Genomic DNA, 14,066 nt, shown 5'->3' with positions numbered 1-14,066 from the left:
GGGGGGGGCCTGGGCAGTGAGGGGCTGGCAGGCCGGGCCGGCTCTTCATCGGCGCCGGGAGGTGATGTCGAAGCAGGTGATCATCATGAGGTGGGCCTTGCAGAAGTTGACACGGCTCTCCAAGCGCTCCGTCACGCACTCCAGGGCCTCCAGGTACTCCAGGGAATCCAGCTCCAAAACCTGCTCCAAGTCAACTGCAAAGAAGGAGAAGCCTGGTGGAGATGTGGCCAGCACAGGAGGGTGGCCTCCTGGTCACCGCCCCACCCAGCCCCTCCGGGGGGAGACCTGGGGCAGCATGGGACCCGCTGACTCCCTCGGGCTGCCAATGGGCTCTGCTTGCTGCCTGCATGGATACTGGGGCCCTTTGCACTCATTATGATGATTTCAGGCCCTTCCCATTTTGTTGAGATTCTACAGAAGGATAAGGCGACATTCCGGCTCTCCCCACCTCTGTCCACCTCCAGCACAGGATGTGAGACTCTACCAGGGCCGTTCTTCTTGATTAGCTATAAAATAAATCTCCAAGCTGAGGTGCAGAGTATCCCCTCCTTTTTTGGGGGGGGCCTCACCTGAGTGACATTTATACCTTTGTCTACTTCTGTTTGTTCTCTCTTTATTCCTTCCCACAGCCATAGGCGGCAGCCTCTCTGAGCAGGTTGAAAAACCTGACCCTGTCTCTGGGCGCTTCCTGCTTTCACATATGCACTGGTGGTTCAGGAAATGATGATGCTAAAATCTATAATTAAGATTCCTTGCACTCAGAAGACAAGCAGAGATTCAGGACCCAGAGGCCATCCCTTACGGTCAGGCCAGCACAGCAAACAGTCTGCTTCCTTCTGTCCCTAAGGAGCAGTGATGTGGGGCCATCCCCTCCTGTCCCCAGGCCCCCGCTTTGTCCAGTGGCGGCTGTAGGGCAGCGGCAGGGGCTCCAGCAGGGACAGCAGCTGGGGAGGGGAAAGGACATGGCCCCGGAAGAGGACGCTGGCCTAGGACCCCCAGCTCGGCCATGCCTCACTGCTGCCGGCACAGGTTACTTAAAAGTGAAATGATAGGCACAACTGCTACTCTGCCTCCCTTACCAGACTCAAGTTGCCATGAAGAGTAAAATAAAAATGAGAGGGTAAATGGGAACATGGCTCGGGAACTGGAACACAGACTCCGATGAAACACAAGGGTTGGGGCGCCTGGGTGGCTCAGTCATTAAGCATCTGCCTTCGGCTCAGGTCATGATCCCAGGGTCCTGGGATCGAGCCCCGCGTCGGGCTCCCTGCTCTGTGGGAGGCCTGCTTCTCCCTCTCCCACTCCCCCTGCTTGTGTTCCCTCTCTCACTGTGTCTCTCTCTGTCAAATAAATAAAATCTTTAAAAAAAAAAAACAACCACAAGAGTTGTAATGGAGGCCGCCTCTTTTTACAGGTGCGCTGAGATCCCGAGGAGCGAGGTGACTTGCTTGGGGTCACAGACAATGAGGAGAGCTAGGAATGAGACTGAGGGCTCCTGAGTGTCACAATAATGTTTAAAATACAGAGGGAGGATCCAAGATGGCGACGGAGGAGGACCCTGAACTCCCCTCCTCCCTCCTTGCACACACAGGTGGAGCAAATCCTCCTAAAGAAGAACAGAGGGGAGGAGGAGGGGGGTGAGGAGGAGGGGGGTGAGGGGGAGGGGGATGAGGAGGAGGAGTCTGTCTGCCCGGGATGCCGTCAGCTGCTGGGATCCAGAAAACAAAAGCCACAGTTTAAAAAAGCAACTAGAATGCAGAAGAACCAGCCCTAGAACTCTCTCCAGGGCACAGGTGATGACTAGTGTCATGTTTTATGTACCCCCTGCCCCTTGATAGCACAGACAGAGGCAGGGTCGAGACACCCTAGCTGGCCTGCCACTGCCCCAGCCCACAGCAGCCCCAGCAGTCCCACCAAACCAGTTCCAGCATAGCACACACCTGACAACCCTGCACAGCGCTCGCTAGAGCTCCGGCCATCTTGCCAAGGTGACACAGGGGCCTGCAGTACTCCAAGCCTGTTCCGCTACAGCTGCAGGCAACCTGCCAGGGCACCCCCAGTGCAGAGTACCCTGGGACCCCCCAACCCACACCTGCTTCAGCTCCAGTTTCCAGCCAGGGTGATCCTTGCCCAGAACCTGGGATCCCCTGCCTTGCACCCACTTCAGCTGTCCCACCAGCACACCCTCTGTGTGGAGAGCCCTGGGACCCTCTGGCCTGCACCACCTTAGCTTTGGTCATCCCACAAGGGCAGCCCCAGCACAGATTGCCCCATCCTCCAGTGCATACCAGCTACAACTCCAGCCAGCCAGCAGCCAAAGATGCCAGGTACACACGGCCAACACAGGGGATGTCCCTACACAAGACCATTCAAGAAACAGAAACACAGACAAAATGAAGAGACAGAAGAATATGCTCCAAACAAGAGGCCAAGACAAAAACCTCTGAAGAAGAACTAAAGGAAATGGAGATAAGCAGTCTACCTGATGAAGAGTTCAAGGCACTGGTCAGACAGATGCTCAATGAGTGCATGAGTGGATGAGCTCAATGAGAACTTCAACAAAGAGATAAAAAATAGAAAGAGCCAATCAGAGTTGAAGAATATGATAACTGAAATGAAAAGTACATAAGAGGGAATCAACAGCAGATTAGAGGAGGCAGAAAAAGGAATAAGTGATCTGGAAGACAGGGTGATGGAAAGCATTCAGCTGAATGACAAGAGTAAAAATAACAACAACAACAAAAAACAATGATAAGTTAAGGATCTCTGGGACAGCATCAAACATACTAATATTCACATTATCAGGGGTCCCAGAAGGAGAAGAGAAAGAGAAACAGGCAGAAAACTTATTTGAAGAAATAATAGCTGAAAACATCCCTAGCCTGGGGAAGAAAGCGCAGAGAGTTTCAAATGAGGTGAACCAAGAAGGTCCACATCAAGACATATAATAATTAAAATGTCAAAGATTAAATATAAAGAGAATTTTTAAGGCAAAGCAAGAGAGAAGCAGCTAGGTACATAAAAGAGAAACCTCGTAAGACCATCAGCTGATTTTTCAGCAAAAACTTGGCAGGCCAGAAGGGAGTGGCATGACATAGTCAAAGTTCTGAAAAGGAAAAAAGAAACCTACTACAAGAACACTCTACTTGGCAAGATTATCATTCAGAACTGAAGGGGAGAGGGGTACCTGGGTGGCTCAGTCGTTGAGCGTCTGCCTTCGGCTCAGGTCATGATCCCAGAGTCCTGGGATCGAGCCCTGCATCGGGCTCCCTGCTCCCTCTCCCACTACCCCTGCTTGTGTTCCCCCTCTCACTGTGTCTCTGTCAAATAAATAAATAAAATCTTAAAAAAAAAAAAAAACTGAAGGGGAGATAAAGAACTGCCCAAACAAAAGTTAAAAGAGTTCATTGCCACTAAGTGAGCCTCACAGGAAATGTGTAAAGAGACGTCTATAAGTAGAAAAGAAAAGGCCATAATTAGAAGAAAATTATGAAAGGAAAAAATTCATGAGTAAAGCAAACATACAGTAAAGGTAGTAAATCAATCATTTAAGAAAGCTTGTAAGAAGGTTAAAAGAGGGCGCCTGGGTGGCTCAGTTGGTTAAGCAACCGCCTTCGGCTCAGGTCATGATCCTGGAGTCCCTGGATCGAGTCCCGCATCGGGCTCCCTGCTCGGCAGGGAGTCTGCTTCTCCCTCTGACCCTCCCCCCTCTCATGTGCTCTCTCTCATTCTCTCTCTCTCTCAAATAAATAAATAAAATCTTTAGGGAAAAAAAAGGTTAAAAGAAAATAAAACCAATTATATCTAAATATTAAAGGGACTCACAAAAAGATGTAAAATATGACAACATATATATAAAATGTGGAGGAGGAGTAAAAATAAAGTTCTTTTAGTGTGTGTTCAAACTTAAGTGACTTTCAACTTAATATAGACTGCTCTATACTTAGGATATTGTAGAACCACAAACCAAAAACCTGTGACACACAAAAATAAAGGAAACCAAACCAAGCATAACACTAAAGGAAGTCATCAATCACAAGGAAAAAAAGCAAGAGAAGAAAAAAAGGACGAAAGAAGAACTACAAAAACAACCAGAGAACAATTAACAAAATAGCAATAAGGACATACCTATTGATAATTACTTTTAGTGTAAATGGCCTAAATGCTCCAATCAAAATAGGGTGATAAAATGGTTAAAAAACCAAGACCGATCGATATGCTACTTACAAGAAACTCACTTCAGACCTAAAGACACATAGAGACTGAAAGTGAAGGGATGGAAAAAGATATACCATGCAAATAGAAGCCAAAAAAAGAAAAGAAAAAAAAAAAGCCAGGGTGGCAGTACTTCTATCAGACAAAAGAGACTTTGAAGCAAGAACAGTAACAAGAGACAAATAAGGGCATTACATAGTGATAAAGAAATCAATCCAACAAGAGGATATAACAATTGTAAATATCTATGCACCCAACACTAGAGCACCTAAATACATAAAGCAAATATTAATAGACATAAAGGGAGAAATTGACAGTCATACAATAATACTAGGGGACTTTAATACCTCACTCACATCAATGGATAGATCATCCAAGCAGAAAATCAATAAGGAAACAACGGCTTTGAAGGACATATGAGACCACATGGACTTAACAAAGAGAACAATCCATCCCCAAATGGCAGAATACACATTATTTTCATGTGCACATGGGAATTCTCCAGGATGGATCACATGTCCAGACACAAAACAAGTCTCAATAAATTTATGAAGATTGAAATCATATCAAATATCTTTTCCAACCACAGTGGTATGAAAGTAGAAATCAATTACAGGAAAAAAACTGAAAACCACAATCCTGTAGAGGCTAAACAACCAGTGTGTCAATGAAGAAATCAAGGAGGAAATGAAAAAAAGATACATGGAGACAAATGAAAATGAAAACACAATGGTCCAAATGGGATACAGTGAAAGTAGTTCTAAGTGGGAAGTTTATAGTAATACAGGCCTACCTCAAGAAACGAGAAAAATCTGCAACAATCTAATCTTATACACAGATGAACTAGAAAAGAAGAAAGCTCAAAGCTAGTAGAAGAAAGGAAATAATAAAGATCAGAGCGGAAATAAATAAAATAGAGACCAAAAAAATAGAAAAGATAGATGAAACCAAGAGCTGGTTCTTTGAGAAGAAAAACAAAATTGATAAACTTTCAGCCGACTCATCAAGAAAAAAGCACTCAGATAAAGAAAATTAGAAATGAAAAAGGAAAAGTAACAACCAATATCACAGACATACAAAGGATTATAAGAGACTGTAATGAAAAATATGCCAACAAATTGAACTGCCTAGAAGAAATGGATAAATTCCTAGAAATATACCATTTTCCAAAACTGAATCAGGACACACAGAATCTGAATTACTAGTAATAAAATTGAATCAATAATAAAAAACTCCCAACAAACAAAAGTCCAGGACTAGATGGATTCACAGATGAATTCTACCAAACATTTAAAGAAGAGTTAATACCTACTCTCCTCCAACTGCTTCAAAAAAGTAGAAGAGGAAGCTTCCAAATTCATTCTATGAGGCCAGCATTACCCTGATACTATAGTCAGATAAAGACACTATAAAAAAAAAAGAAAACTACAGGCCAATATTTCTAACGAATATACATACTAAAGTCTTCAACAAAATATTAGCAAACCGCATCCAACTATACATTAGGAGAATCATTCACCATGATGAAGTGGAATTTATTCCATGGGTGCAAAAATGGTTCAATATCCACAAATCAATCAACGTGATACACCACATTAACAAATTGAATTTTTTGTCTATGGGATCATCTCAATAGATGCAGAAAAAGCATTTAACAAAGAACAACATCTGTTCATGGTTTTAGAGGGACATAACATAATAAAGGCCACATAGGACAAACCCACAGCCAACATCATCCTCAATGGTGAAAAACAGAGCTTTTCTTCTCAGATCAGGAATAAGATAAGGATGCCCACTCATTTTTATCCAACATAGTACTGGAAGTCCTAGTCACAAAAATCAGACAATAAAAAGAAATAAAAGGCATCCAAATTGGTAAGGAAGAAGTAAGACTGTCACTATTTGCAGATACTATGATATTTTATATAGAAAACCCTAAGACTCTACCAAGAAACTATTAAGAGTAATAAATGAACTCAGGAAAGTTGCAGGATATGAGATTAATATACAGTAATCAGTTGCAGTTCTATACAAGAATAATGAACTAGCGGAAAGAGAAATTAAAAAAAAAATTTACAATTGCACCCAAAAGAATAAAATACCTAGGAAAAAACTTAACCAAAGAGGTGGAATATCTATACTCTAAAAACTATAAAATAATTGATGAAAGAAATTGAAGACAACATAAACAAATGGAAAGATATACCATGCTCATGGATTAGAAGGATTAATATTGTTAAAATGTCCATACTACCCAAAGCAAGCTACAGATTCAATGTCATCCCTATCAAAATACCAACAGTAATTTCACAGAACTAGAACAAACTGTGCTAAAATCTGTATGAAACCACAAAGGACCCCAAAAAGCAATCTTGAGAAAGAAGAACAAATTTGTAGGTATCACAATCCCAGGTTTTAAGGTACACTACAAAGCTACGGTAATCAAAACAGCATGATACTGGCACAAAAATAGAAATACCAATGGAACAGATAGGGACCCAAAAGAATAAACCCATGCTTATATGGTCAATTAATCTATGACAAGGGAGGTAAAAATGTACAATAGCGAAAAGATAGTGTGTTTTTAATAAATGGCATCAGTAATATTCCATTGTATATATGAACCACATCTTCTTTAACCATGAGAGACTCTGGACTCTGGAAAACAAACTGAGGGTTATAGAAGGGAGGGGGATGGGGGGATGGGGTAACCAGGTGATGGGTATTAAGGAGGTCACATGTTGTGATGAAAGGATAATACACTCAACTAATGAACTGTTGAACAGTACATCAAAAACTAATGATGTACTATATGTTGGCTAACTGAATAATAAATAAATAACACTGGGAAAACTGGATAGCTATATGCAAAGAATGAAACTGGACCATTTTCTTATACCATACACAAAAATAAACTCAAAATGGATTAAAGACCTAAATGTGAGACCTGAAACCACAAAACCCCTAAAAGAAAATAGGCAGTAATCTCTTGGACGTTGGCCTTAGCAACATTTTTCTAGGTATGTCTCCTGAGGCAAGAGAAACAAAAGCAAAAATAAACTATTGGGACTACACCAAATAAAAAGCTTTTGCACAGTGAAGGAAGCCATCGACAAAACAAAAAGGCAACCTGCTGAGTGGTAGAAAATATTTGCAAATATATTTCATATGGGGTTAATATCCAAAGTATATAAAGAACTTATACAACTCAAGATCAAAACCCACAAATAATCCAATCAAAAAATCGGTAGAGGACCTGATCAGACATTTTTTCCAAGGAAGACATGCAGATGGCCAACAGACACATGAAAAGATGCTCAACATAAGGGAAATGCAAATCAAAGCCACAATGAGGTGTCCCCTCAAACTTGTCAGAATGGCTATTATATACATAGTACCCACACTCACATGTGCGCGCGCACGTGCACACACACACACACACACTGGAATATTACTCAGCCATAAAAAAGATTAAGATCTTTCCATCTGCAACAACATAGATGGACCCTGAGGGCATTATGCTAAGGGAAAAACATACCATTTGATTTCACTTATATGTGGAATTTAAAAGATACCAAAAAATGAACAAACCAAAAAACAGAAACAGACCCATAAATACAGAGACAAACTGGTGGTTGCCAGAGGGGAGGAGGGGGGTGGAGGGATGGTCAGGTACAGGCTTCCAGGTATGGAATGAATAAGTCATGGGGATGGAATGCACAGCGTAGGGAATAAAGTCGATGGTTCTGTCATGGCCTTGTATGGTGACAGATGGTAACCACACTTGGGGTGAGCACAGTGTAACGTATAGTATCTGTATGTTGTACACCTAAAACTAGTGTAACCATGTGTGTCAACTAGACTTCAATAAAGAAAGCAATAAAATTTTTGAAAACTGAAAAAAGAACCCACCAGGACATAACCTCCTCAGGCTGCTACTAGACCACCTCAAAGGTGGCATCAGAATTAAGAAAGAAAAATAAAAATGGATGCCGGCACATAGATTTCTATGCCAGTATTCGATTTATCACCCACACCCGGCAAATAGCGTGCTGCCTTATTGGTTTTTTTTTTTTTTTCTCATTCTTGGTTTCATTTCATCTGAAAGGAACGATCTGTGTTTCTCCTTTCATGTGGCCTCCTGTTCATTCCCTTCCTCAGCATCAAACGATTACTGATTTTTGACACATACAAAGGCATGAAGGGAGTGACTGCTTCCTGGAAGCATCTACACGTGTGTGCCGATGTGTACGTTTGCTCCCATCCGGGGAAAAAATGTGACTTTGTGAGATGAAGACCATTCTCGAGCCTGCCTGAGGCATAAACAGCTCTCAAAACAGAAAGCTCTAATGCAAACAGTACAAATGAAGGGGGGCTGCCTGCAGGGGCACCCCGGGACCTGAACTGCCTGGAATTCATGGACGGAGGAGATGAGAAGCCGCGAGTGGGAGAGAAGGAAGCACTGGGCCCTGTATTTGTGCCACAGCCAGACTTTAGCTACTGTTCTCGTTCATGTCCTCTCCCCTGCCAGTGCCTGGGATGACAACACCCTGAGAGCATGTCTCTGTCCAGACCTCTCACATACGACCTAAGTCGGTGTGCTACGGAAGCAGGCACGAGGGAGCAGTCTTCTATTTGGTTCAACTCTGGGATAATAATAATCATCTTACAACCAGATACCACGCCTTCATCATGGGCCCAGCAGTGCTCATGCCTCACAACACCCTATGAAGTGGGCTCCATTATGTTAAGGAAATCAAGGCTCACAGAGGTTAGTCGTCTTCGCTGAGGTCCCACAGCTAGTATGTGGGAAAGCTAGCATCCAGGCTGGTCCGCATGACGGTGGTCATCCCACGTGATTGGCGTGCAGGGGATAGGGGTGAAGGGAGCGAGGCACAGGGAGGCTGGGGGGCTGGTGAGTGTCAGACAAGGGAGGGAAAGGAATTTTAATGGCAGTCATGCATTTTATTCCACAGACTAAGTCTTCCAATGTTGAGTCCCCTATCAATGAAATAGTTGGGACCCTATTTGAGCTTTATTTTGTGGTAAATAGAATGGTTAGGAGCAAATAAATTCGAGACAATTGAATCTGTCAGAGAGAGAGCAAAATTGTTCTGAATTGTTATGAGATGGTTACTGTCATCCTGGGCTTTCTATTGAACAGAAATAACACAGTGAATGCTATTCTTTCCCTCTCAAAAATGTTTTTCTTGCTTTCTGGGTTCTTTGTGAGGCTCACACTCTACCCTATTAGGAGCTCTAGAAAGTCTTATGTCGTTTGGGCTAGACATGCAATGTGATTTTGTGGCCTAGGAGCAGGCTTGTAACTCAGCTTCAAGTCTGGGGGATCTTCTGCCAAATGTGGGGGGAGGGGAATCTCATTTTCAGGTGCTTGGGACTGAGACACATGAGAAATTCTTGCAAGAGCAATACTGGCTACACCTTTGCTGCCCATCCCATCTTCACTGAGGAGAGGGAGGCTGTGGGCCCCTAGACCCCCACACAGTCTGTGTACGCCTCCCTCTGGGTTGTGTGCAGGCCCGTTGAGCTGGTGAACCTGGCAGCCCCAGTGATAGGAAGGAACCCAGGGACTTACATTCGCTGAGCCACTTGTTGGGGTCCAGCATCAGATACTGTTTGGTGATCTCCAGCTCCTTCATCAGCCACTCGTACTTGGCCCGGACCTCGGCGATTCTCTGCTGGCGATGCTCCAGAATTTTCAGTTTCGCATTGAAGCACGTGACCTCCTAGAAGGCAGAGGAGAAGGACTGGGGGTGTGTGGAGAGAGGGAGAAGAGGCCCCTAGCTCGGATGCAAGCCACCTCTTGGAGATGGGAATGCTCCGGGCGCAGTCAGCGATGAGGGAGCTGGCCCCTCGCTGGGAAGCTGGGAGGGACTGGATTCTCCCAGCCATGTTTGTGCCTTTTGCCCGAGTCCGCTCAGCCAGCCGCAGGGTAGGACTATCATGGGCATGTCTTACATTGAGGAGGCGGCTGGGGTTCCAGGCTGGAGCCAGACAAGCCCCCAGGACTGGCAGCTCCCCCAGCGGTTGAGCCTTCTAGACACCCGGGCAGAGAAACACGGAGCTCTCCTTGTCCGTGCAAATTGTCTGTGGCTGGGGCAGAGCCACCGACTCCCACCGGCCCCAGGACCCCGCGGGGAAGTCTCCGCAGGTCTGAGCGTGCCGCTCAGGGCCCTGCTCCAGCACCTGCCTGCGGGCTGGGGTTGGGGGGCTGCCACCACCGTGTGGGGACGAGACGGCTCACCTTGCTGCTGCCCGCACGTCGCCGCTGTAGCCGCTCTACGTCATCGATTTCATAGACTTTGATCTCAAAAGGTTCCCCGAGGCCCCTCTGGGTGCTGCGCAAGGGGCCGTCCACCCAGCGGACCCCAGTGCTGCTGACGGGCTTTCTTATAGGGGAGGGGGTATCAAGGGACAGCGCCGGGATGAGCCTCCGTCTCTGAGAACCTGAGGAGGGAACGAAGCCCAAAGTTTATCTTTTTGGATTTCAGTCTTTTAAATGAACATATTTTCTGATGTGCGTGCTAGGACCCTGATAGGCACCCCAGGGTCTGTGGCACGGCTGACTGTGAAACATGCCAACGCCCTGCCACGCACCTCAACAGTTACTCCCTTAATCTGGCTTCACCTCCAAAAGCTCACCAATTCCCTGCCTTCCCTTAGAGCCACCTCCAATCTCCACCCATGAACCACATGTGTGCACGCACACGCACACACGCACCCCAAAACACATGGTCTAGACCTGTCGGCCATACTGGCCCCACCCTCAGCATGAATGTATGTTACCATGGAATTCAAGAGATGCTTGTGTTCTGGGGAAAAGGGTCCTAGTATTTGGTATTATAGGAATAGTTCTAAAAAACATTGCTTTTTTGCTTATAGCGACAGCCAACACTGTGAGAAGCACTGATTATGTGCCAGACCCTATTCAACACACTTGACAACCTGTGACAGAGGGCTAGCTGTCCCCAATATGCGCTGCTTCCTCCGTGAAGGGGACAGAACAGGAGTAGGGTGCACAGCCGCCAGGATGGGAACCATGCCCCTGGGACCTGCACCTCAAGCTCCCACTGATGGGGCATCGGCAGAAGTGCTGTGGGCAGCTGCTAGACAGCGTCCTTAAAGGCTGGGGGTCTGTCGTCCCCCTCTTCCTGTCCCCTCTGTCCTTGATGAAATATGACGCCTGCTTCAGGAGGTGAAGATCAGCAACAACACAAAAAGGACACAGGAGGGGCCTAGACTCCGGGCACCCTCGAGACTTTGACAAGATCATCTACACAGATCTTTTTTAGGGACTTCGTTTTTCTCGAACAGATTTGGGGTCACAGCTCCATGGAGAGGCAGGGACAAAACAAGAACCTATCTGGTGACCGAGTGAACAGCAGGAGGCGGGCAGAGCAAAGCAAGGCGCTCCCAGCCCCTGTGAAGAGTTATCACAATCCCGGCCAAGAACTGAGGCAGACACCCCACCGCCAATGACAATCCGTACTCTAGCTGCCCCGCAGGGGCGGTGTAAGTCGGCCTGGGCTTATATCTTCTATGGTCATTACATCCGACAAGAACAGCCCCTTGGTGGGTTAGTCTCACCCTGCTGCCCGCAGGCCATGCTCCTGCTGCCCGGGCTTGTGCTCCCCTCAGTGCTCGGCCCACAAGGGCCTCCACCCCCTCTGCCCTAACCTCCTATGAGGCTTGATCGCGGTGCTTCCCAGCGGACTGCTGTTGCGCTGGCCTGCCCTGTGTCTGAACGCTTCCCACACTTATGCCTCACGACCCCACTCGGGATTTGTCAGTTTGCCTCGGTCACCGTTCTGCTCCATGCTTCTCCTGCTTTGTCTCCAATTAGATGACAAACCTCTTACAGTGGCCTCGTCTTCGATGCTGCCCGCCCCTCCCCACCATGCTCGAACCTTGTGTGTCAGTGAGCTCTAAGAGCACAGGAGAGGGGGATGGATCAAGATTTAACAAAAGAAATCCCATGGACTGTGGATCGTCTTATGGAAAGGAAGTCATATGACCACCAACATTCTTTATGTTATCTGCATTGTTTCCTACGATGTGAACATCAGAGATACCGTGTTGGTGCTCTACCAAACCCTTCATTTTACTTTTATGTGAGCCCAGAGAGGGTAGTTATTCCCTGAAGGCCACAGCCCAACAGCCCAAGTCTCCTGCTCTCCAGCTCAGTCTTCTCACTACACCACACTCTGGCTAATTCCATGCACTTTCCACCAACATGGGTCTCCAGGAATGGGACCCATAAGGTGACCTTAATGACATTTGGTTGTTTCTCATGCTACACACTCCAAAGCACTCAGAGGTCAAGGTTATCCACCTTGTGATCTATTTTTATTCGTTTTTCAACCAAATCATTACAATTTTCCAAATTCAAAAGCAATCTCCGATAAAAGATAACTGCCCGTCTCCTCTGCAAACTTCTCCAGGTATTGTACAATCCAGCCATCTAGCTAGGAATTTCCTTTGAGGAGTTTTATGGCTTCTTAAAGAAGTTGCTTTTGATTTATGCTGATCATGTCTGACAGCCAGCGTTTCTCTTAATAATCACCATAAATAAGAGAGACAAGGTCACCTAACCTGAAAGGAGCTTATCTCCACTGCCACGTCCATCATGGGGCCCTGGATCCCTGGCACCTGCTCGCAGACATCTGATTCTCCTGGCGCTCTGTGTTAAACCCATCTCTGGCCCCTAGCCTGGTGCTTCAATCCTACACCGTGTCCTCCGATAGCCTCACCCAACAAGAGAGCCTCAGAGGACAGACTTTATGGAAGGAGACAGCACCAGGCACGGGCAGGTGTGGAGCCTGCTGGCCGCTATCAGCTCAGCTGTTTTATAGAGCTCTGTACCCCAGGTGGGGAGAGCTACACCACAGCATCTAGAATTACAAGGTTGAGTTCTTTGAGGCAGACAAATGGTTTATGATGTGCATTATGTTCCGGTTGGAACATTCCAGAGCTTGTGCTCGCCTGTGTTAGGAGAAACCCCGTGGTCGAGACAGAAAGCCCGTGGGGCAGTTGCCGGAGCAGCTACAGGAAAGGGGAGACCCCACTTTGAGGACTCACCCCATTTTTTACTTCCTGATAAGCCCATAGCACCACTGTTCTGGGGGCCATGGTTTCCGAGGGGGCCATGGTTTCCGAGGGCCCCATGGAAGGGCCATGGACGGCGAAGGCCAGGCTGGGGGGCAGGACCCCATGCCCCCCTCACGTTGGCCAAGGCACAGACTGCACACAGGGCTCTGCGTCAGATGGCCTCATTAAAAAATGTGTCCTTCACTCAAGAAGAAGGAGGGGAAATTTCTGTGGAATCCCCTAAAGAGTGGAGCTGAATCAGGGGATTCCTTAGTAGCTCACATTGTCCTCGTTTCTTCTATTTCTCTGTCCAGGCCTCTCTTCGCGCTGTTTCCCTTCACCTGCCCCATGGCTACAGGGCCACCAGCTCTGACCTGAGTCCTCCTCCTCACCCATCATAAGTTCCTGTCCCCTGTAACCCTAAACTCCAACTCAGAAGTCAGTGGCCTTTATCACCTCATTAGAGTCTTTGGACTCTTTACTTGCCTTTGGACTCTTTACTTGCCTTTACTTGCCTCCAGATTCCTGGAGATGGAAGACGTTCTCTGAGAGCATGCATTTTGGACACCAGAGTGCTTTGGTGTACCACGTTAGTGTGCTCTGTGTGTGTGTGCATTGTGCTAATGCACTGTGTGTGTCTTGTGTGTGTATCGTGCTGCTGTGCTGTGGGTATGTGTATCATGCTGGTGCACTGTGTGTGTGTGTGTATATGGATCGTGCTAGTGCACTGTGCGTGGGAGGGA

General features: G+C 46.5%; 1 protein-coding gene across 1 annotated transcript in view; it reads right to left on the bottom strand.

The window, feature by feature from the left end:
• Positions 1–45: 45 nt before the first annotated feature.
• Positions 46–14,066, bottom strand: part of KIF26B (kinesin family member 26B) — a 442,436-nt gene continuing 428,415 nt past the window's right edge. The window contains exons 13-15 of the mRNA XM_021689868.1: positions 10,481–10,683; positions 9,812–9,962; positions 46–194 (exon numbers count right to left, since the gene is read on the bottom strand). Coding sequence (XP_021545543.1) covers positions 46–194; positions 9,812–9,962; positions 10,481–10,683 — 503 coding nt within the window. The remainder of the gene's footprint in view (positions 195–9,811; positions 9,963–10,480; positions 10,684–14,066) is intronic.

This window comes from Neomonachus schauinslandi, chromosome 6 (assembly GCF_002201575.2).
Source record: "Neomonachus schauinslandi chromosome 6, ASM220157v2, whole genome shotgun sequence".
Taxonomy (NCBI): Eukaryota; Metazoa; Chordata; class Mammalia; order Carnivora; family Phocidae; genus Neomonachus; species Neomonachus schauinslandi.
The sequence above is the reverse complement of the archived record's forward strand: the minus strand, read 5'-3'. Positions and strand labels throughout refer to the sequence as shown.